Raw genomic sequence first — 27716 nt, forward strand, 5'->3', positions numbered from 1 at the left:
GACACATCTGCTTCTTTGAAAATTTAGTGATATCTCTAACAGTCAGTCTTAATTGTTCTTCAACTCTCTGTTTTACTTATGAAAACCTTTCTTTAGATAATGGATCAGCAGATGTCGTTATTGAGGTTCCGGTAATTTCTTAAAATGAATATAAAATGACGAAGCTTTGAAAACCTTTATAGCGTATATTTTAAAACGGAACACGGAAAACGCGAAAACCGGAACACATTAAGAAGAAGCAGATGGTTCAAACGTTTTCCTCACTTAGGCTTTTTATTTTCTTTCTTTTTCTGGATCAATTTAGGTTTCTGGGAAACTGCTCACCTACCCCTCCCCAAACCAAACATTTTGCCCAAAGCGATAAGTAAGGGTTAATGTTAGGTTTGGGGAGGGGTAGGTGAGCAGTTTCCCAGAAACCTAAATTGATCCCTTTTTCTCACGTTTTCCTTAGAATGTGTCTATAGTCCGTGGTAGGTTAACCCCAACAATTTAGCAAGTTCGATAACTACGGTATTCGCCGTTATACTCGTTTATATCCTTAAGTGGCAAGAGCCGTTATGCATGAAACTAAAATGACTTTATCAACAATATAAAACAAAAGCAAATGAAAGATCATCGCAGTAATGTACTCAAGCAGTTGAGAAAAGCAAGCCTGAAGCCTTCCCGTTCAAACCTGATTTTTTTTTTCAGGCTTGCTTTTCTCAACTGCTTAAGTTGAGTAAATTACTGCGATGATCTTTCATTTGCTTAAAATGTATATCCGCAGTAACAACTTTGCAAACGGCATAATTAAAGTCATAACATAATTAGGTTGGTGAGAAAGCCACTTTCGTTTTTTTTATTATTATTATTTCTTTTCTTTTTTGACAGAATTTATTATTTGTTTGTTTTCGTTGATGCGTTTTCCTGTCTTAAACACAAAGTTTCACGTGGCCGTTATTTCAAAATGGGATGATTTGGCATACTAAAGATAGATTGTCATCAACTTATGAATTATCGCAGGTTAGCGATGGCCTAATTAGATCCTACTTTTAATTCTTTGTAAACTCCCCAACTTATTTCATTAGTGAGCAAAGAATAATTAATCGTCTTGAAGAGTTGAAACACATCAGTCTATGCAGCCATACAACGACAGCACCGCAATACAAGAAACAGTTTAACGAAGACACATTTGACGGTTTAACTCTATGACTTCTGCAGATTTGTCGTACCTGTTGATAATGAAATACAAGCAGCTGTCAACAACAATCTAAATATGAAATGTACCAAATATATATCTGTCAAACATCCATCAGGCAGAAACTAAAACTGCACTTACAAATATCGTAGTATTCGCATCTAGAAATTAATTTGCGCCAGGATCAAACGGAAGAACTTTAACCACCAAGAGCAATGGCGAACTTTACTTTGGCAGGCGGAAACTACACAAGCGAGATTAACCAAACAAGCACAGAATCATGGCCAGTAGGCGTACTTGTATTTCTTCCAGCCTTGAACATTTTTCTATCCATCACCGCATCACTGGGCAACGCTCTGATTCTTAATTCTCTTCATAAAGAGTCTACTCTCCACCCATCAACAAAACTATTGTTTCGATGCCTGGCGGTCACTGATCTTTGTGTTGGCTTTATTTCACAACCCTTATATGTAACTTTTATCTTTGCTATATTCGACATTAGAAAGATAACATGGGATTTTCTCTTCTACATCGGCGAAGGAATTCATGTTACAAGCATTATATTGTGTGGAATGTCAATCTTAACATCAACAGCAATAAGTGTGGACAGGCTTCTCGCACTTTTGCTGGGTTTGAGATACAGACATGTTGCAACTTTGAGAAGAACACGTGCAGTCATTGTTTGCTTTTCTGTAATAAGTTTTTCATGCGGAGCGGTGTATTTTTGGAGTCATAGTATTTCCTGGATTGTAATCTATATATTCGGTGTACTTTGTCTAATAATCTCGATCCTCTCCTACACTAAAATTTACGTAACATTACGACAACATCAAGCTCAAGTACAAGACCATGTTCACCGAGGACAACCGAACGGAGGAGGAATTCCACTGAACATAGCACGATACAAAAAGTCAGTGTCCAGCATAGCATGGGTGCAGTTCGTGTTAGTAGTCTGTTATGTTCCGTTTCTTGTTGTGACTATACTGATAAATACAACGGAAACTGGACTAACACTTTACATGGTTTGGCTTGTTACGATTACTTTAGTCTACTTAAACTCATCTCTGAACCCGATTCTTTACTGTTGGAAGATCAAAGGAGTGAGACAGGCAGCGAAGGACACGATCAAACAGTTGTGCTGTTGTTTATGCAGTTAATGCTAAGCATTCACCTTGCTTGAGCTTTGAATATTGTACCGACAGTAAAATATGGACAACTTTAATAAACAACTTACAAAACTTGTATATAAAGGAGCGTAGAAACTACACAAGCGAGCTAAACCAAGCAAGCATGCCAATATGACCAACAGGCGTATTTCCTTTCAGTAATATTTTAGAGAACCTATTTATTTTTTTAATATGTATATTGTCTTGAAAACTCTGATCTGTTCGCAGTATGGGAGGATACTGTTCATAGAAATTACATTGCTGGCAAATTACAAGTTTTACAAACGTTTAGGAGATTTATAATTATTAAATCAAGAAACACATGTATTGGAGTAGTACATTATTATTCCCTTATACTACAAGCAAATATTACAAGACCATTCTAGCACGCTAAGTCTGTTTGCACTTTATAAAAGAGCAAAATGGATTCTCTATAACATTTTCTATCTTGTACATGTGTCAGAAAGCAACTATTGTGCTTCCTTATGTAAAAACTGTTCACTGTTAGAAATTAAAAGCTTTACCGAAGTGGGGCAGGACGAAGGAGACGTTTTTTAACCATTTTATCGTACGGAGCCGAGATACTTACTGTACGTGTCACTGAGCTTTCGTTGCTACTAAGTATATTCTTTAACCACTTGGATTAAAAAAAATCAAATTATGATCACCGATCTCATTATCTCTGTGTAAAACAATTATTTTCGCCATACTTTTTTGTGCCTCGTTTTCAGTTGTTAAAAATATTGAGCGAGTTCCCTTTACTTCTGTCAATAGTAATTTATCAAATGGAGGTGGAAACTTCCTTTGCCAATAATTGGCATTTAAAGAGTTACATGTAAGTTCCTTTTTAAAATTGCATGCACTAAAGCTGGGACACCGAAACATGCTTAAGTGGCTGTCCAGCTAACAGCGGTCTGGCGATTTTCGGGTCGCGGGTAAACCTTCCCTTTATTTTTTGTGACTGAAAAGGACTTAAGGTGAAATGATTAAAATCGATCTAATTTTTTCCAGAAACTTTTTCTTTGCTTCGCTACAGGACAAAACGTATTTTACTATCTGAGAGCGGTTTTCAGGGTTATTCGATGACCGAAATTCGGCGATTTTAAAAGCCGCGTTTCTTCGAAACGGATAAATATCGCTAAATTTTAAATAGATCATTACATTAAGCCGCATTTACCTTGTCTTATCAAGGAATATCGAATTATTTGATGAAAAATTAAATTAACTTAATTAAATCAAAGACAACGCGGTTTGCGGTATCTTTTCTTGCATGACAGATTCCTCAAAAGTAAAAGCTAAAATCTTCAAAGCGGTACGAAAATCACAGGTAAAATGCACTTCACAGCAAAGATCTAACCCTATTCTAATAGAAAATAAATTAAAAGGTCCGGGTATCGTTCTACTTTGGACGCGAACAAACGTTTTTAAGAGCTCATTTTGGCAATATTTACATTAGATTGCTCGTTTGACGGTTATGCCCAGCGCATGTGATTAGATAGAAATATTTTATCCAGCAGCTCAGAGTCTTGCTGTACATCCTCGAAAAACGAGTACTTTTGGTTTTTATGGCCGTTGAAGTTTGTATAAATAAAAACGGCTGAAATGCCATAAATAGGAATCGTTCGTCCGCTCGCACAATATGCAAATTTTGCTCATTTTCAACAGGTTGTCGATTTCAGCAAAGTCAAAATTATCTCAAAGATTAAAACTTACTTTTTCTCAAACGTTTTCCTTCTTGAGTTGAGACACACGGCAACTGGAGGCATTTACCTTATTCTGACATAAAACAAACTTAAAGGTGAAGGTATCATTTTGCTTCGCACGCGAACAAGTGGTTAGGAGCTTCTTGGTCAATATTTACATCAGAAATACTCGTTCGACGGTTACACGCAATGTCCAACGCAAACTGTATTACTGAATAGATTTATTTCTTTACATCTCAGATTCATTTTATGCCTCTTCAGAATAACAAGCATGTTTTTTTCTAAGCCTTTGTTAGTTTGTAAACAAAACATTAAAGCGAAAAAAATGCCATAAACAAAAATTCTGTATCTTATTTACAGCGGGCTGTCGATTACAGCTTTGTTTGTTTACATCGCAAAAACGATAAAGCTCTTCCCTACTCAGTTATAGTCCAACCTTATCGTATCACCTGGACGAAATTAATCACGTATTTAAATTAATCTCGCATTACACATGAAAACATCACTGACAATCCGTATATCAATGGCTTTCTTTTAGTAAGGGGTGGCCGTGTTGCGGGGGGGGGGGGGGGGGGGGGAAGTGGACAAATACCCAAATAAATATCCAGATGCGCTTTTGATTTTTGGAGCAAATATCGAGCTCTAAGAAAAAGTTACCGTGCAAGGACCGGAAAAGAAAAATATCAAGAAATGAATTTTACATCAAAATATCAAATTCATGCATCTCCCTCTCCATTTCAACAGTAATGTTTTGGCACACCCCTATGAACATGGCAAACACCACACTACTTGTAGCTAAAACTAATTAATTAACAGAAATTACTCGGTACTTGAGCTCACCTAAAATCGCAAAAACGATCTTACTGCTGTTTTCGTGACATGCGTTTTACACAATAATTCCACCTTGCTCCTGGTTTATGTATTTTGTAACTTTTCTTTCTCTTATCGTTAAAACATACAATTTAATAAACTGTTATCCTTAACAACGACTCCAAATCAGAACATGACCGCGTGCATGCACAACTTTTTCCCTTTTCTCATTTACAACTATCGGTAAACAAAGCTTACGTACAGGGCAAGGTTTTTGTCAAGTTAGAAATTGCGATTTATTCGACTGGTGCTTGGAAACTTTGTCCACAGCAGACTCAAACGACGTAAAATGCCCACCAAAATTTCCGAGAACATCCTCCCCGGCCTTAAAGTTATAGGGCTATTCAGTGGTTGGGCGGCAGCAGCTGCATTCTTTCACCATGTCTGTGATTTTGTTTACAAGGGTAGCCTTTGTATCTTTAGATTTGAATGGCAGTTCAAAATGATTGCAGATGGCTTTCAGTGTTTTCACATTGAATTTTGAGAGCCCTTCTTGTTTGGTCTGCTCGCATATATCATAGCCATCGTACATCATAGGATGCATTACACCCACGTTGTTAAAAATATCCTCGACCTCTTTGTCCCGACGTTTATCATTCAGAAATGATACTTCTTCTTGCAAAAGCAGATCCCCTTCGTCATCACTTTCAACACTCTCGGCTCCGGACGACCCTTTTCTTCTTCTGAGTGCAGACAGTCTCGAAAAGAATGACTGAACTTGCTCCTTCGTCAGCCATTCGTCTCTGGGAAATCTTCTTGAGCCATCTGCATTTCTGGTCGTTCTCATGTCTGCTGCGACCTGAACAGGATCTGCTTTCCGGCCTGTTTGCGCGCCGACATCAAATCGTACTGTGAGGTAAGACCTGACATTCTCGCTAAACCTTGTCCCGCCTCCCCTTGGCTTCTGTAGGGCCCATCCACTAGCCTCAAATTTGCAAACACCACTGGGAGAGTCAGGTTGGCGAGAGTCTTCGGTTGGCGGCAATTTCTGTCTTGAATCGATGGACATTGTTGCGAACTTGAGCGCCCAGTCTCGGCGTAATCGATCGTATATGCTTTCCTGATTCGCTTGAACACTTGAGACATGTTCTCCAAAGTGAATATGATCTTGTAGTTCGTCAAATGTTTTAAAAACGGAAGAACAGCCAGGCTCTTTACATTCAAATAATGCTGCTTCTTTCTCTGACTCCTGTGTCTCACACAGTGACAGCTTCATTTGCCTGGGCGTAACAGCAAAGAAGCCTTGTTCGTTAACTTCCCTCACGAGAATTGGACCTTGTCTCTGAACGTTGAGTTGCGACCATGGTATCAATTTTCCCGGGCCAATTTCATAGGCTTTTGAGACGCGGACACCCTCTGCTTCATACGAGAAATTATGGAATGAACTGAAATTGCTAACGCGGTCAACTTTAATACTTTGGCTGCAATCTAATTCGCACACCGCTGCGGTGGTTCCCTTTACCTGCCGTAAAGGGAACGTCGTATCTGGAAAAACAAAATACAAGAGATATCTATCCTATGGAAGTATTCCTGTAAAGCTGTAAGTCTCGCGGATCAATTTCATAAACTCATATATGCCCTGGGATTGGGGTGTCTCGGTGTTTGGATACCCCAATGAAACACTCGCTCTCGCTTTGGAAATAGTACATGAAGGTTCAGGATAGCGGAAAATCGTAAACTAACCGGAAATTATCGCCTTCATTTAGACACAAAATATCACGCACTATCACTGACTATCACTAGATAAATGAGCTTGAGATTAATTAATAGACTTAATAGTTAGGAAAAGCAGTTCCTCAGGGAAGCCCAGGAAGAGACGGAAAGAATAAGGCAGTGGTTTATGTGTATATCTCAGAGTTCATTCGAAATCGCCTTCCAGTTATAAAACAAAAATTGCGCCTGAAGTTAGAACTAACTCCATGAGGACGATTTATATTATGGGCATCTTTGACCAATAACTACAAGCCAATGTTGCGAGAATTCTGACTTTGTTGGATAATCAACTTATTAAAAGCATTTAGCCCTTCTCCAAACAAGCATGGAAAACCATAGTTTATTTTATTATTTCAAATGGAATGGAATTACCTCAGAACTCGTATCCCAACCTGCTTGCCAATGTCGCTCACAGCTGCAATTAAGTTATTATTGTGGTAGCATCCAGCGCCATCGGAACGAATGTAGGCCGTATTCACGTACGGTCGTTCAGCTTTGACGGTCGTCAGCAGGTGTGTTAGGATTGCACATACTGCGTACCAGTCCTGAGCGTAGCTATCCAGGAGGTGGACATACGATACTATCTCTTGATCTTGACCCTCTGCAGGCTTGGAGATGACGCAGCTGACGTGCCAGCTCATTCCCCGTTTGCCGTACCACTCGGACCGTTTTTCTCGATACTTCATTTGGTTGAATTTCATCGCCCAATCCATTAGCACTAGTATAGAGTCATTTGGTAGAGACCTGAGTGCATCTTGTTTGGCTTGGTCTTGATTCTCTGCCCGAAGGATATGCGCCTTCCATTGAAGCACCATATCCTGTGCCTGTTTGGCATCATACAGCAGGTCTTCCTTTTGGTCTTCTCCATACAAACTGATTACTGGTGACTGGATCTCTGTCAATATGGAGATCATTGCGTTTTTCAGTGATTCGCATTGTTGGCACGGTGTATAGTGTTCGTGGTTGCAGGAAGCCTGGAAGTCAGTGCTCTGGGGATCACTAAGAGCATAACGTCCACAATGGTCCGGGCATGGGCTCTCGCCTTCTCGACAGTGCGCTCGGTATTCTGTCTTAGGGTAGCGCTTTCCTTCTTTCAATTCCTTCCTTGTTGCTTGACACCATTCCGGCCGCGATCCGCTTTGCTCCAGCCTGTCTATGATCTTATTCAGAGCATCGAAGCCGTCTGCACCACTTGCTGCGGTATTGTCGAGCCCTTGTAAGGACTTCCGTTGAGATGATTTCCTTACTTTTAAAATCTGAAACAAAGTCGACCGTCCAAGGGGTTCGAATTCTTCATCACGGCAGTGGCTGAAATATTGGGCTATCGTGGTTGATCTAGCGACAGTTCTCACAACGTTGGGCATGACTAACTGCTCTCCGGAATCTAGTTTTAAAGTCCGAGTCCCGTAGGAAACATCCTGGTAAAAATATGGTTGGTCGGCAAATGAAAGGAAATGGTTCAGCTTCATCAAATCGATACGGGTTCTGTGGAAAGGAGCTTTCTCTAGAATCAATCCAGCACCGACTGTCTTTGCGTGGGCCCTGGCCTTTTTGATCTGTCGATCACTTAGATTTTCAAAGTGGCCATGCATCTTTTTTAATTCACTGAAAGAATACTGCAAAGCGTAAATACTAAGAATTTGTGTTTTCAGATTCTTTGTTGGGGCATGTCTGTATGCAGCTATCAGGGCGTTTTCGCCTTTATCTAGCGTCGACGAGTTTTTGTATGCGTTTAACAGTTCATCACTGGCATTAGGGGCAATAACCTTGCATACAGCTTGACAAGCTTCATCGACCTTTTCTTCGCACAACGCTTTTTCATTTGCGGACGCACTTTCCCAATCTGACGCAAGCCTGAACGTAAGTTGCTCAACTGTTTTCATATCAGTCAACGATGCAATTTGTGACATTGCGTCATTGTACACCTTGAGTGGGTCAGGTGTCGATTCGTCAGCTGAACCATCAGATTCCTCTTCGCGCCACTGGCCTGGTGTCCATGGCGGATCTGACGAGCTGACGCCTGGTCCTGGAGTGCCTGGTGACCAAGTTCGCATCGCCAAGTAAGCATCGTGCTTAGATTTTCTAGAATAGTTAAAAAATGAAACATTTTACTGACTGAAACGTTCCCCGAAGAACATATTCATTCCTCAACTTAAGAACGTTTAGGACGGTACCTTGTCGTATTTTTATGGTTTGACCCAGATTTCATTACTGTACTATAGCACAACACCTCAGCTGTTAGTCTCTTTTCTTATCTCCAGACTAATAACGCTCCTCCTCTTTCTGCTAACCCCATTCAACCTTAACATGCCTTAAAAACTGAAAAACTGAACATGGCGCTAAATAAACTTTTATGTACTTGTTGTGCAGGCTGTGGTACAATATGTTTGTTGCAGTGTCAAATTCGCCATGGAAATTCTTTTACGCCACCTCTGTATCAATACAACTACTGAGAAAATATTGCAATGATAAAAAAAGAAGAAGAAAGAATACCTCGAAAACTGTTCTGGTTTTTCGACCACCCCCTCATACAGCCATTTCCACTCGTTTTTTAATCTTTCCTTGTGACTCTTTCGGCAGCTGTTGCACAAGGCTGAAACAGAAGCATGTTGTAGAACGTTTTTTAATTGATCTATTTAACATACAAACAGACCTGCGTAAGAATGAGAGAAGTGCACGTGTGACGCCTTATCGGTGAAAAATAGGCGTGTCGGTTAAAAAGTCCACTCTAACCGAGGCATGGGCCTGGGTCGAGGCCAGTTATATTTAAATTTTTTTCTCATGTATTTTTTACCTCGTTTTTTTTCTTTATTTTTCTCAAGTTAAATGATTTCCGAAATTCTGGTTCTTCTGAAATTACAAACAATAAAAAGTATTTTAAGGAAAAAGGAAAAAAACAGTTAAAACAAAAAAGAGGAAGATGTAATAACAGTTTATGAAGTGCACGCCCCCAATCCGGCCTTGGCCCCGGCAACGGCACCGACCTTCTCGGCATTTTATCGATCACAGGAAAGGTTTCGGGTTTTGTAGAATACAGAGCTTACCTTATTTGTTAATAGGTAATTTTAAATTGATGCTGGGTTGTCAGAACGAATTTAACGGACAGAATGATTCCAGTTGAATTGATTTCTCCAGTTTCGTGACCGTTTGATAATTTAATTAGTTGTTCTTCTTTCAGTTGAATGAAAACATGGGCTTTAAAAATCTTTTCTTTTAAATTTTATCACAGAGAATTCAAGTCCATTTATTGTTTCCAGCTTGGTTCAAGGGTACACAAAAAAAAACAAAAGAAATCAAATGGAGTTAAAAGTTTGGTAAATTAAATTAAGAGAAGTTTTAATTTTGGCAACAGATAGCATTTCTCTATGGGAAAATGAAAAAGAACGGAGAATACTTCCCTCTCAGCTACATGTTAACTATAAACATCGTAGATGGATGGGGTAGGTGCATGATAAACTGAAACTATAGTCCGTTTGAGCTGTAAAAGGAATGAGCAAAAACCGACGCAAAATCGAAAACATTGAAAAGTGTCAAATACACTGAGTTAATTAAGCGCAGGTAATTTTCAAAACGCAAAAAAATTCCTTAATCCTTTATATAGAATTTGGTTAAATAAGACAATGATGCGTGATTTGAACTATATTATGCCCGTATTGTGTGAATGTCATTAGAGAAGACAGAAAAAAGAATGGAGAAAATGTTGTTTCTTGCTATTACTTACGTGATCCAACAGGAATAGCAACGTCAAAAACTTCCATCACTTCTCGTGCAATTTTCACAGTCACGACTCTGTCACTTTTAACACTTTTCTGCTTACCCTTGTGATCGGGATAATGGCATGCTGTGCGGCCAGTTTGATTTCTCCAGTCTTTGCCAAGGTTCGCACGATGTCTTGGGCACACAAACATATTTTCAACTTGTTGGGCAGTTTTACTAAAATAGCCAGCCCGTAGTAAAATAAGTTCGCTTTCTGAAATGTCTTCTTTTGTTAAATGACATCTCCTCAGGTGAGCCGTAATATCACTTTTGCATTCACTTAGAGGCACCAACTTTGTCTCTCCGTTATTTTCCCCACATCCAATTTCATCCTTCGCCGACATGAAACATGTCGTTGAAGACGCCATGTCTCGCACTCTCGGGTACATTGCGTGACAACAACACATCAACATTGCAAATGACATCATTACATTGGGAAGAGAACTTATTAATAAAAAAAACGAAGTCAAAATCTGTCTTTTTTACGAGCCTCCAGTTGCCGTGTGTCTAAACTCAAGAAGGAAAACGTTTGAGAAAAAGTAAGTTTTAATCTTTGAGATAATTTTGACTTTGCTGAAATCGACAACCCTGTTGAAAATGAGCAAAATTTGCATATTGTGCGAGCGGACGAACGATTCCTATTTATGGCATTTCAGCCGTTTTTATTTATACAAACTAAAACGGCCATAAAAACCAAAAGTACTCGTTTTTCGAGGATGTACAGCAAGACTCTGAGCTGCTGGATAAAATATTTCTATCTATAATCACATGCGCTGGGCATAACCGTCAAACGAGCAATCTAATGTAAATATTGCCAAAATGAGCTCTTAAAAACATTTGTTCGCGTCCAAAGTAGAACGATACCCGGACCTTTTAATTTATTTTCTATTAGAATAGGGTTAGATCTTTGCTGTGAAGTGCATTTTACCTGTGATTTTCGTACCGCTTTGGAGATTTTAGCATTTACTTTTGAGGAATCTGTCATGCAAGAAAAGATACCGCAAACCGCGTTGTCTTTGATTTAATTAAGTTAATTTAATTTTTCATCAAATAACTCGATATTCCTTGATAAGACAAAGTAAATGCGGCTTAATGTAATGTTCTATTTAAAATTTAGCGATATTTATCCGTTTCGAAGAAACGCGGCTTTTAAAATCGCCGAATTTTGGCCATCGAATAACCCTGAAAACCGCTCTCAGATAGTAAAATACGTTTTGTCCTGTAGCGAAGCACAGAAAAAGTTTCTGGAAAAAATTAGATCGATTTTAATCATTTCACCTTAAGTCCTTTTCAGTCACAAAAAATAAAGGGAAGGTTTACTCGCGACCCGAAAATCGCCAGACCGCTGTTAGCTGGACAGCCACTTAATATGACTGACTAGCACTTAGCGCCAAACACTCATTATATCCTCCGCAAACTAACATAATTTCAGGACCCTTTAGGCCTATTTAATAACTAAGTCAATATCATCAAGTAGTGCGCTAAAAGCATCGATGCAAACATCTGTTCTTGTCTTTTCGCACAAGTCAGTGTTTTCATGCTAAACATCACTTCTCTTTTTGCAACTAATGACATAGTACTACAATGTTTACCTTAATTTAACATCGACACATTTTTTATCAAATTCATTTCAGTTTAGAGTGGTCTTTTTTTTATTCATCAGGCCCTGTACCATCATTAAACCATTTACTCGTGAATTTATAACGTATGAATTCGAAGCTTTTAATTTGTAACGTCAAAAGGTGATTCAAGTTTCCGTTTTAATTTCTCACAATAAAAAGCCGTTTGCTTTCATGACTGGCAGAAAATTGTTTAAAAGAGATGGAGTAACGCAGCTGTATTATATACTGCTTAATATTCAAGCCAAATGCCAAACTGTTTCTCTTTGAAAAAGAAACAGGTCTATTTAAGGAGGCTTACAACGGTTTTCAACACCTTTTAGCTCTTAAACGTCAGTACATCGAATCTTAAACAGTAGCTGCTACAATAATGATATCAAACCAATGTTCAATCATCGCTGAACAAGTTGGGGTCATTTTCATAACGTCACTGGTAGCCATAGCATTTCCCTTTAAGCGCTTATACTGAACTCAAAAACAATCCCGGTGACCCCCATTTTAGTCCGGCGGCTTAGCTCCTGAATTGTGCGATTTTTGATACAAGCACCAAACTTTGCAGGATTTCAAGCATTCGCATACTAATCAATTCTTGATATAGTGCCAACTCCAATAACCTATTTTTAGCTAGTAAACAGCAATGAAATTTTCCGCCGAGAGGCCCCCCTGCCCCGGCCTTTCCCACAAAGTATTTCTTCTTGTACTTTTATAAACCTTTTATTGTTGATTTTTATTCATAAATACAAGTATGAATGCTTTTAATTAGGCTTACAATTGTTATTTTTTACCGTCTGTTTGATACCAATAATTTAATAAGAAATTATTGCATGGGAAAAGATTTTTCGTTCCCCGCCCTCTGCTCCCTCGCGTCTCTCGTTTTGCGCTAGCGTCCAGGTCTCTCGCGATCGGTGAACCGTTCGCTTATAGAAGAAAAGTAGGAAAATATAGGGCTGTGAACAGTCTAAATTACAGCATTTCATTCTAAATTTTGTATGTGCGACTTGGTATCACTACCTGGCATAATAGTATTTGTCTATAAACCAGAACAAACAAAATTTCACGAAATTTCATTGATTTTAACCCTATCCAGACCGGGAGGGGCGGAAAGTGCCCGCGCTGACTTTGAACGCTTATAACTTTTTCAAGATTCAACCAAACGCTACCAAACTTTGCGAGTTAATCTAAAATTTATCTGGAAATGATTTGGTAGGGCAATTTGTTGTGTTAGAAACTTGACGTCACCATGGCAACGGCATTTTGACAGGCATGTTTTCCCAAATTGGAAAGTTTCGTGTTTCTATTAATGAAAAATAACTTTAATGCAATCATTTTCACCTTTTTACGGATTTTAAGCACACTTTTATTGATTTTGAGTACTTTCCAGTAATTTTGGGCGGTTTTCTGACGTTGTGAAAAAATTTCGAAATCCAAGATGGCGGATCCAAGATGGTGGATGTTTTGGCATTATGATGTTATTGTCACGTGATGTGACGTCATCATCCCACGTGATGTATACCAAAAGTTAGATTTTCGGACATACTATATATCCTGTAAGTTTCATTGTGATTGCTTAAATATTCTGTAAGTTACGGGGGGCGGTATCCGCCACCCCCCCCCCCCCCCCTCTAAAAAGATCCAAAAAAAGCCCGGTCTGAATAGGGTTAATATGTTCCAAGGGAAAATAATTTTCGTGTTGTATTTTGCTTCGGTAACTCTAGTCTACTTCAACTCATCTCTGAACCCTCTTCTTTATTGTTGGAAGATAAAGAAGCACTGAAGGACACAATCAGACAACTTTGTTGTTCCTGCAGCTTAATAATCCATACTAAGCAGAGACATTAAACAGCCAGCTTCCATTAGTTATTTACAATGTTCAGCCCCGAAATGATGTAAACTTCAACAAAAGAAACTTCAATTCTAATGTTCACATACTTTTTCCCACGGTCACTGACTTAGGTAATAATAAGCAGGACCCGAAATATCACAAACAGTCGTGCTCAAAAGTCGCTTTCAGACAAGCTCAAATGTATTACTTTCTCAGTCTCTAAAATGTTCTCATTCTTGACTGAATCTAGGATTTCCTGAAAGAGCCTTGCGGAGAAATTGCATGAAAATTAATTAAAAGCTAAGTATTCAAATAAGAAAAAATGACACCAATACCATGTGGTATGGTTTTAAAAAAACAATTTTTTTTTTTTGCGTTGTCCTGCAGCTTTAGATAAAGCGGACTAAATAGACAGAAAAGACGACGATGTGATCAGAATACAATAGTCAAGGTTGCAGCTTGTCATTATGTTCTCCAGTTGGATGTACACGCCTCGGAGATGTTATTACATGAGGTTAGAATATTTACAAATAAGAACCGTGGGCCTTAATGCCTTCTTTGGCAACTTTTGAATGAATGTTTATGTATCCTGTTCCTCCTAGATTAGATGCCATGCATATAAACAAGTATGTATGTGTTGCTTTGGCAAAGCTCTGTTTGATTGGCAGATTTTGGCCACGGGTGTGGCCGTTTATTTTTTATATCAAGGATAGAAAGCTTAAAATATGGAAACCTTAAAGTATTATACCAGCAAAGGTGAGGGAGAACCAGCCAACCCAAACCAACAACAACAGAACGCAGGGAGCGGAGGGAGGGGAAACTTTTCTTCACTCGTTTACGCCATAAGCGTAAAGACGATGTAACCGCGCCTTCATAACCTAAAAGCCCGCGAAAATGTAACCGGAAGTGATAGTTGGAGAGAATTTCACCGGAAGCTGGTAAAGACTTACGAAACAAGCTACATAAAACCATTTATTTTTGCAAAATAAATATCCTTTATGTATGACTAAGTTTTGCAATACTGACACATCTGTCACTTTGAAAATTATTCATAACAGTCAGTCTCTAATGATCTCCAACAGAACACGGGACACGCGAAAACCGGAACACATACAGAAAAAGCAGTTGGTTCAAACGCTATCCCCTTACGTTTTTTTTTCCTTTCTTTCGCCTTCTCGCGGTTTCTTTAGATTGTGTCTATAGGACAAAATGATTAAAAATTAATGTATTCTTAGTGTTGTCCTCTTACAACAATTTGCACCACTAAACAAAGGGAAATGAAGAAGGAATGTAATTAAAGAGGAAGAAGTGATCATAACACAATAGTTGTCTTTCCAAAGCTATATTAACCAAGCCAGGTGTTCACGTCTTCAGAAGATGTTATTTTACATGTGTAGGTTAGTTTATTTCAAATTACAAACTAGCCTATTGGAACAATCCAAACCACCCATGCAATTTACTCTTACCGGTCACCTATGGCGTACGATCCCCGCCAAAATTCATTGTTTGGATTTTAACTTCATCATTTAAATTTTCAACTTCAACAATTGAATTTTATATATAAATTCAAAATTTTACACCTTTCTTTCAGATTTCACATTATTGGAGATGTGTTGTACACTTATCTTTCCATTTTCTAACTCAACGTTTGTACTTGACCTTGCTCGCTGTACATTTTTAACTCACGTAGAAAATTTTCAACTCGACTTTTTAATTTTTGTTTACGCTTCAGTGATCATTTGTCAAGACAATAATCCTTTGTCGGGGAGGGAGGGGAGGGGGATAGACCTCCTCCTCAGGCTCTTTCGGCTAGATTCCTGCCAGGTAGGCATGAATAGATTGTGCTAGTAAATTCTGGAAAAGTTGCTTCACCATATACCCAAAACTTGCTCAAATATCAAAAAGTTGCCACCAAAATGTAGAAAAGTTGCTTGCTCTAGAGTCGTTTTGTTTTAGATAAATACTCAACGTGTTTGTTTGTTTGTTGCCATTAAAACATTTTCATTAAATATTCTTACAATCATTAAAAGAGGCCAAAAATCCATTGTTATATGATAAATATAAATACTTTGTTGTAATCAATATACTCTTCAATAATAGATAAAAAAATAAAAAAATAGATAAAAAATAATAAAAATAAGATTAAAAAAAAATCCTTCGAAATGAAACGACCTTTTATGGTTTGGATAGGTTTTATGTCAATGTGTTGCTCAAAAGTTTCCAAGGAAGGCAAAAGTTGCCCTAGGTTGCTGGTACTACAGAAAGTTGCTCAAAACGCTAAAAGTTGCGCAAAAGTTGCCGAGCACAATCTATTTATGCCTACTGCCAGGACGGTGATTATAGTAGAATGTTGCTTCGATTGGAGTATTTAAATCGTATTCTTATAAATTTTGGGGAATTGCCATAATCGCCCTAGCATGTTTATCGAGTGCACAGCAATCGAGCGTTCCTACATACAGGACAGACCGTTCTTTCACTGGTCGACCGCAAAGGTCGCCCTCCTTTTATTGTATCGGATCGAGGATCAACTGATTTTCCTGGTAGATAAGACCAAGACAAGACCAAGAACCTAATAGCTCACTTGATATCCTGATTCCAAACATAGATATCCTCCTTTCCACCGTCCTTTTTGAAATTCCCAATAGCTCACTGATTTTAGGTACTGTAAACCCATTATCTACCAGGAAAATCAGTTGATCCTCGATCCGATACAATAAAAGGAGGGCGACCTTTGCGATCGACCAGTGAAAGAACGGTCTGTCCTGTATGTAGGAACGCTCGATTGCTGTGCACTCGATAAACATGCTAGGGCGATTATGGCAATTCCCCAAAATTTATAAGAGTACGATTTAAATACTCCGATCGAAGCAACATTCTACTATAATCACCGTCCTGGCAGGAATCTAGCCGAAAGAGCCTGGGGAGTAGGTATATCCCTCTCCCCTCCCTCCCCGACAAAGGCTTATTGTCTCGACAAATGATCACTGAAGCGTAAACAAAAATTAAAAAGTCGAGTTGAAAATTTTCTCAGTGAGTTAAAAATGTACAGCGAGCAAGGTCAAGTACAAACGTTGAGTTAAAAAAAGGAAAGATAAGTGTACAACACATCTCCAATAATGTGAAATCTGAAAGAAGGGTGTAAAATTTTGAATTTTGATATAAAATTCAATTGTTGAAGTTGAAAATTTAAATGATGAGGTTAAAATCCAAACAATGAATTTTGGCGGGGATCGTACGCCATAGTCACCCGGATTCTAAATGCTTCATTACCAAACATAGTATAATTTTTTTCGACTAAGTTTTGCAATTATAATAACAATCTACAGAAACATATGTCACTTTGAAAATTAAGCCATATCTCATAAAAGTCAGACTCGAAAATTCGTCTCCAACTCTGATATACATATCTTCAGATAATGATTCAGCAGATCATAGCTATATAGATGCCATTATTTAGGTTGCTGTAGTTTATTTTCGTTCTTTGAATAACAATGCGTGGCTATTGAAAACTTATTATAAGCGCCTATTATTTGACAATTGCAGACAACCGAAATAAATTTTAAACAGACAGATACTGCCTAAAACACTTAGTTGGTAACTACAGCATCTAATACATAAAAATCGTGACAGTTTTGAACAGGGAGAAAATAAAACTCTATAAATGGGCATGCAGTTGTCGTTCTTTCGAGCTGATATTTAAATCGGGGAAGAAAAGAAAGCCATTCTCAAATTATTATCTCTTATATTTTCTTCTTTTTAAAAGCATTCTAGGATTTACACGTTTTCGCCTATCACTAATAAATGCGAAGTTTTACGAGACGTCACTTCAAGATGCGATAATTTGGCAGACCGTTAAGTAGCAAAAAAAAGAAAAAAAACCGTCAAGCGATGTCGTTGCAGAATTTAAAAATATATGATTAAATATTTACTATTTCTGAGAAAATTCACGAAAAATAAATAGTTGAAAACGATGCATTTTATGTTTATTTACCATTCTCACTGTTCTCTTATTTCTCATTTGTTTATAAATTAACAATTAAAAGATCGTGGAGACTATATGACAAGAACTTCTAACTAAAAGCATAGTATGCTTTTAGTTAATTTGACATTTGATTTGGAAGTGTTTTGTTACTAGCCAAGCCAGGTGCTCTATTTTTATTTTTTTATTTTTTTATTTATTTATTTTTTTTCAGTTTTAGATCTAACCCCTTGCTATAACTTTACCCATTCAAATGTTTGCCTAATAAACAACAAATTGAAGCGACTTTTCTTTAATTCTTTTGTATTAATTTAAGCTGGCAGCCACTTGTATAATTATGTTTTCCTTTAATTTATTCTGAACTACAAATTTAGGCCTTACATTAGTGGGCAAAAATAATTATTTAAAGGCTGCAAGACAGCAACCGATTTTACGAATACGCATTCGACTTTCTTAAGGTGGATTTCCACTGACGCGTAATTTTTTACGTGCGTAAAAAAATTAGAGACAATGTATGAACGGCTTGCGTACACGTTTACGCAGGCCGTTCATACATTGTCTCTAATTTTTTTCACGCACGTAAAAATTTACGCGTCAGTGGAAATCCACCATAAGGCTACAGTTAACATCCTTCAATACATCGTTTAACGTGGTACCTGTATGTAATTCAATACAAGTGGCTTCGGAGTGAAATAATTTATTTAGGTGAAAACTACAATATAAACGGTAATCGAGAAGGACAGGGCATATACCAGATATTTATCTGTCAATCATCCAAACACAGGAACTGAAATTGTAGATAAAGTCTTCTCGTCTTTGTGCACCGAAAAACTTTAGAAGAACTGACCCAAAGAATAATGGCCAACACTTCTTTGCGAGACAACAACTTCACAAACGAGTTGAACCAAACAAGCACCTCGACGTGGCCAACGAGCTTGTTGTTATTCCTTGTAGTCTTGAATGTTTTCCTATCCATCACCGCAACACTGGGCAATGCCCTAATCCTTGTGGCTCTTCATAAAGAGACTTCTCTTTATCCTCCAATGAAACTTTTGTTTCGATGCCTGGCTGTCACTGATCTTTGTGTTGGACTTATTTCGCATCCACTCAATATTACCTCGCTCATGTCTTCTATAGTAACTGGAATAAACTGGAAAATAATTTACTATGTCGGCAAGTTAGATTATGCTTCAAGCTTCATTTTGTGTGGAGTATCGGTCTACACATCCACCGCAATAAGTGTGGACAGACTTCTTGCCCTGCTGTTGGGGCTGAGATACAGACACATTATAACATTAAGGCGAGTTCGTGCACTTATAGTATGTTTCTGGTTAATGGGTATTTTGTGTGCATCAATCTACTTTTGGAATAGAAGTACTGCCTTTTCTGTATACTTTGCTTTTACATTACTTTCACTAGTAACCTTAATCTTCGCTTACACGAAGATATATCTCAAGCTTCGACATTATCAATTTCAAGTGCACGGCCCCAAACGACAACCTAACAAGGGAGGAATTCCACTGAACATCGCACGATACAAGAAGTCAGTTTCCAGCGTATTATGGGTGCAGTTGACATTAGTTGCTTGCTATGCTCCATTTTTAATATTTGCTATACTACACACATACGGCCAAATGATGTTTGGAAATGAGCTTGAAATAACATTCTACTTTACAGGAACTCTTGTTTACTTAAATTCATCTCTAAACCCGATTCTTTACTGTTGGAAGATAAAAACGGTGCGACAAGCCGCGAAAGACAAGATCAGACAATTAATCTGCTGTAAATCAATCTAGATCTTTTAGTAAAGTAGATTCATTGAAGAGTGTTTGTGAACATTGACTGCAATGTGTACAGTTGTAGGCTTATTCCTTGTAGTTTGTAGATGTTACGTATTTAGTGGTCCATGTTCAGGTTAAAATTGCTTTTTTAATTTCGGCTGTGACTTATACTGTCTATACTATCAAGTTTAATGACAAATGGTCTAATCATTTTCGTGGTTTGGGTAGCTACCATAACGCTGGTCATCTAATTCTTTACTATTGGAAGATCAAAGAAGTGAGACAGGCAGTGAAGGAGAGAGAGAAACTACCACAATGTTCAGTATTTGGCGTGGAAAAATAAATTGTTAGGGAGAAATGGATTCTGGAATAAAAAGGCACTCGTTGATATTCATTTTTCCTTGTCATTAACTAATGCGCTTTTATTTCCTACACATTTAATCATTTTTTGGTTGCCTCTTTCTATATACTTTGAAAACTCACAAATATAAATAAATGAGACGTTGCGGATAAAGGCGGTGAGAATGAAAATCTTCCATAGTTAGAAAATAATTCCCTTTAGCTAGGCGGCTGTTGTTTTTCCTCTGACGGTTGTGTTGTTTCGCCGATAAAATTATTTTCTGCCAACAAGCTAGCCGCCAACAACATTTGAAATTCACTACACGGGCTGAAACTCACGCGAGGTTAACTTTAACATTAAGTAAAATGGTCAAGCATACGTACATATCTACATTAAAAATATATATTGGAAATTAAAAATTGGAAACTTTGTGAGCACTTTTTTAAGTAAAAGTAAAAAGCTTCATACGTTATAAATTCATGAGTGATAGGTTTAATTATGGTGCAGAGCGTGATGAATCAATCTAAGGGACCAATGTAAACTTAAATAAATTCGGCTGGCAATCAATGTGTGTCTTTGTTAAGGTACACATTGAAGTATTTTGTCATTAGTTGCAAAAAGAGAAGTAAAGTTTAGCATGAAAACACTGGCTAGTACGAAAAGAAAAAAACAGCTGTTGCTATCCCATGCTTTTAACCAACTACTTGACGATATTGAATCAGGTATTAAATATGCGTAAAGTATGCCGAAATTATGTTGGATTACAGATTATATATTAGTGTTTGTCGGTAGGTGTCGGTCAGTTTTATTGCGTGCAAGCTTGAAAGGGTTATTTTTCTTTAAATGCCAACTATTCGAAAAAGCAGTTTCCACCTCCATTTGATAAATCACTATTGACAGAAGAAAAGAAGATTCACTGAACATATTTTAAAATTGAAAACAAGGCACTAAATACATACATAAAGAATATATTAATTAGTAGCAACAAAGGCTCAGTGACGCGACAATATCGCGGCTCCGTACGAAAAAAGGGGTAAAAAACGTATTCTTAGTCCTGCCTACACTTCCGTAAAGCTTCCAATTTGTAGCATTAAGTTAAGAGGGATGAATTAGGAAGAAAACATTCGATCGGAAAAGGGGATCAAACTACAATAGTCATCGATACAGCTTGTCATTATGTTTTGGATGTGCACGTCTCGCAGATGTTATTTTACTTGTGTATGTTAGATTACACAGAGAAAAAAACCGGGGGCCTTAATGCCTTCTTTACCAAACTTTTGAATGATTGTTAATGGCTAAGTTTCTGTTAGTGTTAAATGTTTCCAACTATTAAATACAGCTATTTCAATAAAAGTTGTCGGGTCAAAGCTTAAAGCTAAAAGGCAATACCGTATGGCGTTCTGGGTATTCACTACAAATTTGCATATAAGCTTCATTAAATGCACAAATTTGTATTTCGCACGTGGAGAATTCACGAGTTTGTTTTTCTTTTCAGGAGGCCTTCCTGTAGCTTTACTTTCACTATCGCTTAGCTCTGACATTTGTCAGTGTGGCTAAAAGCACCTTGTTTCACATGTCTGAAGAGAAAGAAAACGTGCAAATTCGCGTTTGTCATGTTACTATATATTTTGGTATTCAGCACGCGCAGTTGCTCTCTTCTTCTACCCATACTGCCTTTCAGTCTTGTCTTTTACCTTTGATCCGGACAACGTTAACTGAAATAGCTGTATACATATGAAAACCTTTCTCCAGATAATGGATCAGCACATGTCGTTACTTGGGTACCGGAAATTTCGTCCAAGGAAAATGAAATGAAAACCTTTATAGCGTATATTATAAAACGGAACACGGAACACACGAAAACCGGAACACATTCAGAAAAAGCAGATGGTTCGCGCGTTATCCTCCCGTTAGGCTTTTTATTTTCTTTCTTTTTCTCGCGTTTTCTTTAGAATGTGTCTATAGTCCGTGGCAGGTTACCCCAAACATTTTAGCAAGTTCCATAACTACCGTATTCGCCGTTATACTCGTTTATCCTCTTAAGTGAAGGGAGCCGTTCTGCATGAAACTAAAATGACTCTATCAACAATATAAAACAACTTTGCAATCGACATAATTAAAGTCATTACATAATTAGGTTGGTGAGAAAGCCACTTTCTTTTTTTCTTTCTTTCTTTATTTATTTTTTCTTTTCTAATCGACAGTATCTTTGGATTTATATGTTTTCGTGGATGCGTTTTCCGCTGTCTTTAAATAATAAATAATAATAATAATAAAAGCTTTTATTTATACACGATAAATGTTTTGCAGCATAGCTGATGTGGTCGTGTTTACAAATTACTATTGAAGCTAACTAAACCCTTAAATAACAAATAAAGACTACAAACTAAGCATTCCAAACTAACGAAAATACACAGCCTCTAAATCCCTAATACTTTCAAAGCACCCTTGAAACTTGCCAACGATTCTTTAAGGCGGGCCTCGTTATTCAAAGAATTCCATAATGTGGCCCCTTCATAAGTAATCGACTTTTTGAGAAAATCAGTCTTTGGTCTTGGTACTGACAAGCAATTTTTCCTTCTAAGATTGTAATTAGTCTTCTGCTCCGTCCACAAGTTTCACGTGGCCGTTATTTCAATATGTGAAGATTTGGCAGATCAAAGATAGATTGTTAACAACCTTTCAATTATTGAAGGTTAGCGATGGCGTAATTAGATTCTACTTTTATGACTTTGTGAGCTACCTAAGTTATTTCATTAGTGAGCAAATAATTAATATTAAATCTTGAAGAGTTAAAACACATCTATGCAGCCATACCACGACAACACTGCAATACAACAAACGATTTAACGAATACACATTTTACGACATCTTCTAAATGCAGGTTTAACGTTGTACCTGTAGATAATGAAATACAAGCAGTATCTGTCAAACATCCATCAGGCAGAAACTAAAATTGTAGTAACAAATATTGTAGTCTTCGCATCTAGGAACTAATTTGCGCCATGAACAAATGGAAGAAATTTACCCACCAAGAGCAATGACGAACTTTACTTTGGAAGGCGGAAACTACACAAGCAAGATGAACCAAACGAGTGCAGAATCATGGCCGATAGGCGTACTTATATTGCTTTCAACCTTAAACATTTTTCTATCCATCGCCGCATCACTGGGCAATGCTCTGATTCTCAATTCTCTTCAAAAAGAGTCTACTCTCCATTCATCAACAAAACTTTTGTTTCGATGCCTGGCGGTCACTGATCTTTGTGTAGGTTTTATTTCACAACCCTTATATGTAACTTTTATCTTTGCTATATTCGACATAAGAAAGATAACATGGGATTTCCTCTTCTACATCGGCGAAGGAATTCATGTTACAAGCATTATATTGTGTGGAATGTCGATCTTAACATCAAAAGCAATAAGTGTGGACAGGCCTCTCGCACTTTTGCTGGGTTTGAGATACAGACACGTTGCAACTTTGAGAAGAACACGTGCAGTCATACTTTGCTTCTCTGTAATTAGTGTTTCATGCGGAGCGGTGTATTTTTGGAGTCATAGTATTTCCTGGATTGTAATCTATATATTCGGTGTACTTTGTCTAATAATCTCGATCCTCTCCTACACTAAGATTTATTTAACATTACGACAGCATCAAGCTCAAGTTCAAGACCATGTTCACCAAGGACAACCGAACGGAGGAGGAATTCCATTCGGAATATAGCACGATACAAAATGTCAGTGTCCAGCATAGCGTGGGTGCAGTTGGCGTTACTGGCTTGTTATGTTCCGTTTCTCGTTGTGACTATACTGATAAATACAACGAAAACTGGACTAACACTTTACATGGTTTGGCTTGTTACGATTACTTTAGTCTACTTAAACTCATCCCTGAACCCGATTCTTTACTGTTGGAAGATCAAAGGAGTGAGACAGGCAGCGAAGGACACGATCAAACAGTTGTGCTGTTGATTATGCAGTTGATGCTAAGCATTCGCCTTGCTTGAGCTTTGAATGTCGTACCGTCGGTAAAATTTGGACAACTTTAATAAACAACTTACAAAACTTGTATATAAAGGTGCGTAAAAACTACACAAGCGAGCTAAACCAAGCAAGCATGCAATATGACCAACAGGCGTATTTCCTTTCAGCGATATTTTAGAGAACCTATTTTTTTTTTTTAATTTGTATATTGTTTTGAAAACTCTGATCTATTCGCAGTATGGTGGGATACTGTTCATAGAAATCACATTGCTGGCAAATTACAAGTTTTAAAAACGTTTAGGAGATTTATAATTATTAAATCAAGAAACACATATATTGGAGTAGTACATCATTATTCCCTTATACTACAAGCAAATATTACAAGACCATTCTAGCACGCTAAGTCTGTTTCCACTTTATAAAAGAGCAAAATGGGTTCTCTATAACATTTTTTATCTTGTACATGTGTCAGAAAGCAACTATTGTGCTTCCTTATGTAAATCAAAGGCTCTATGAGCAAAGTCGTGAATGTGGTATATTATAAATTGATAGCCCAGAATTAGCCAAAATAAATTTTAAATGAATGCTGACAAACGACAATTTTTGTAATTGTCTATGAAATCTGTTAAACGTACGTTATAGTTGAGTCATGTTTAAAATTCTAGCTGGTAAGTGATAAACAACCCCATATTCTAACTGAAAACTAACCATCCAGTAGTCCATCGAGGCCTTCTAGCTAAGCAGCTAAGAAGTGAAGATTATTTCAGAGCTCAAAATAATTAATGCTGAGAGAGACACGTATAGTGGTAACAAGATATGAGGTACCTTAAGATGCTGCGAAGCTGGTAATGGAAAGAAGCTAGGGATTTTTTTTTCACCAAACTGTTTCACATTTGCTAAAGGGTTCTTTAATTAATAACCAGGTAACTCAGCCATTTTGTACAGGACAGTGGTATTATTTGACATACATTTTTCTCTGTTAAAGAATGGCAGACACTGTGACAGAAGGAAAATGATTAAAAGAAACTAACAGATGCCTCATACATGTGACTTCTAAGAATTAAAATTGGCAGGAAACAGTAAAGTCAACATAATTTATTATCAATTTAGAGGCCTGATACATGTAACAAATGAAAACTGCTGCTTATTTCCTTTTCTGGTACCTTTACTTGCAACAAAAAAGTTTACTTTACCCCTTTACATGCCACGAAAATCATCAATGCATTTTAATCAGCCTTATTAATTCGTTTTTAAATAATCTCTATACAGTGCCAGCCGTTCTGCATAGATTTGGTGGCCATGTTGGATCTGAACCTTAAAGCTTGTTTACCTTTTACTCTTTGTTTTCAGCGGTCAATAACAATAACTTCCAAATATTTTATTTTGCAAGCCTTACAGTCTGCTAAAAGTCAATTTATAGAGAGCAGTATTCACTGTCTGTGAAATGAGAGTAAATTTGAAATAAAATTCTTTTTCTGATCATGTGTTTCATACAAGTTACTGCAGGATCTTCATTTCAGCCCACACCTCTTGACAGCCTAGCCCCATGCAGAGTTCAGTGATGTGCTGTATTGCAGGATATTGTTTTGGCGAATCTGTAAATTAATTCAAAATTCTATGTGCCTTGTTAAAATAAATCTGTAGGACAACACGTACAACAAACCATTCAAGTGTAAGCAATTTGTTATTTATCAACATGACATGCAACCAGGTTCCTTTTCGGCTGAGATGACTGCATGCATTTATTTGGGGGGGAGGGGGGGGGCATAGGACATGTACAGAAATCAACCTTAAGGTTACTATTGTTATATTAGTGGCTATATATTACATTTTAGCGATTTTAGTGAGTTGGGCAAAAATCGCTTAATTTAGTACTTGCTAAAATTTGTCTTGGTCAAATTTCAAGTACCTCCCCGGTACCCCCTTCCCACCCTAATGGAACACAAAAATGGATACTGGTAACTTTGTTCTTTTAGGCAATGCAATTTATGTTCATTCAATGTCAAGAGACAACGGTAGTTTTTTTCTTTTACTGAACATTTATTTTCATCTTAGCCATATGTTCATCACCGGCCAGTAAAAGCTGGTTTACACGATATTACTATTTTTTGAAGTTTTTGGAAAATCCCTATATTAAAATATAGGGATTTTCCAAAAAAAGTCGCTAAATCTTGCTCAGAAAAAATAAATTAATAGCCGCAAACAATAGTACTCTCTCAGTATTTCTTTGAATGTCTACCCCATAGCACTCAGTGAATGTTGACAAAGCAAAAAATTACCTGAGTGCAATGATACACCCCTGAAGAACTACAGTTACCACATTTGAACTAATATGTCCCTTTTTTGACAGACCATGTGTATGAAGAAAAATAATTGTAAGGGACTGATGCATAATACTGTGTTTACAAATGTAGTTTTGCCTTCAAAAGCGGCAGAGCAAATTTATCATTCACATAAGGCTTGCTACCTAATGAGCTACGAATGCCAAAGGACATTTTGATTTAAGTTTAAGTCACGAGATAGATGTACTTGGGAATTTCGTTAACGAGAGTGTGACAACGAATATAAAATATTACTAGATACAAAAACTTGACGAACGTGCAAATGAATGATCGACCGAAAGACAAAGCAAGCCAACTATAAATATCTCTAAACGAATCAGTTTAATCTTGCTGAGTGAGACTAATTTGTAGCGGAAAATACAGCCTTATTTAGGGTGATTTATTACTTACCAACTATTTGATTGCATTTCAATGAAAGATAATCTCATATCCGCGGACTTTCAAAATAAGCTCTTGATCGGCGTGTAAGTTTCTTGCTTCCTTGGCCATCCTTTCCGTTGCATTGTGTGTAAATGTGGATTCGAGCACTGGCCTCACTAGAAAAATTCCTTCCAGAAAGGAAAAAATATTCGTATTCTCCTGATGTACATCCACAAGTTCGCATTACAACTCGGGAAACCAGCCCTTGTCCACGTTCGTCCGCCATTTTGAACTTAATTTAAACTTAATATAAAATTGCCAGGTTACCAAGGGAGTTTACACAAATTTAATTGAGTTTCTCCAGCAAACCGCAATAAGTCGTTCATTGCATTCACGACTTAAAAATGGTCCTTTGTTCACTGTTAGAAATTAAAAGCTTTACCGACGTGGGGCAGAACTAAAAGGAGACGTTTTTTAACCATTTTATCGTACGGAGCCGAGATACTAACTGTCGTTTCACTGAGCTTTTGTTGCTACTAAGTATATTCTTTAACCACTTGGATTAAAAAAATCAAATTATGATCACCGATCTTATTATCTCTGTATATTATTATCTCGCCATACTTTTTTGTGCCTCGTTTTCAGTTGTTGAAAATATTGAGCGAGTTCCCTTTTCTTCTGTCAATAGCAATTTATCAAATAGAGGTAGAAACTTCCTTTGCCAATATAACTGGCATTTAAAGAGTTAAGTTCCTTTTCAAAATTGCATGTATTAAAGCTGGGGACACCGAAACATGCTTAACTTGAACGACTAGCACTTAATTAGCGCCAAACACTATATCCTCCGCAAACCAACATATTTCCGGGCCTATAGGCCTATTTAATAACTGAGTCAATATCATCAAGCAGTGGGCTAAAAGCATCGATAAAAATATCTGTTCTTGTCTTTTCGCACTTGTCAGTGTTTTCGTGCTAAACATCACTTCTCTTTTTGCAACTAATGACAAAGTACTACAATGTTTATACTAATTTAACATCGACACATTTTTTTTGTCAAGTTCATTTCGGTTAAGATAGGTCATTTATTTTTATTCATCAGGCTCT

General features: G+C 37.4%; 2 protein-coding genes across 2 annotated transcripts; both read left to right on the plus strand.

The window, feature by feature from the left end:
* The first annotated feature begins 1353 nt into the window (after nt 1-1353).
* Nucleotides 1354-27123, plus strand: LOC144629121 (melanocortin receptor 5-like). Its single transcript, XM_078487316.1, has 2 exons — nt 1354-2892; nt 27080-27123. The coding sequence occupies exon 1, from the start codon at nt 1393-1395 to the stop codon at nt 2332-2334; it is 942 nt and encodes a 313-aa protein (XP_078343442.1). The 5' UTR covers nt 1354-1392; the 3' UTR covers nt 2335-2892; nt 27080-27123.
* LOC144628455 (melanocyte-stimulating hormone receptor-like) lies at nt 18419-20203 on the plus strand. The gene has a single exon (XM_078486550.1). It carries the CDS (start codon nt 18663-18665, stop codon nt 19599-19601), a length of 939 nt encoding a protein of 312 aa, XP_078342676.1. The 5' UTR covers nt 18419-18662; the 3' UTR covers nt 19602-20203.
* Nucleotides 27124-27716: the final 593 nt, after the last annotated feature.

Source organism: Oculina patagonica, chromosome 10 (genome assembly GCF_052425735.1).
Source record: "Oculina patagonica isolate OP01 chromosome 10, crgOcupat, whole genome shotgun sequence".
NCBI lineage: Eukaryota > Metazoa > Cnidaria > Anthozoa > Scleractinia > Oculinidae > Oculina > Oculina patagonica.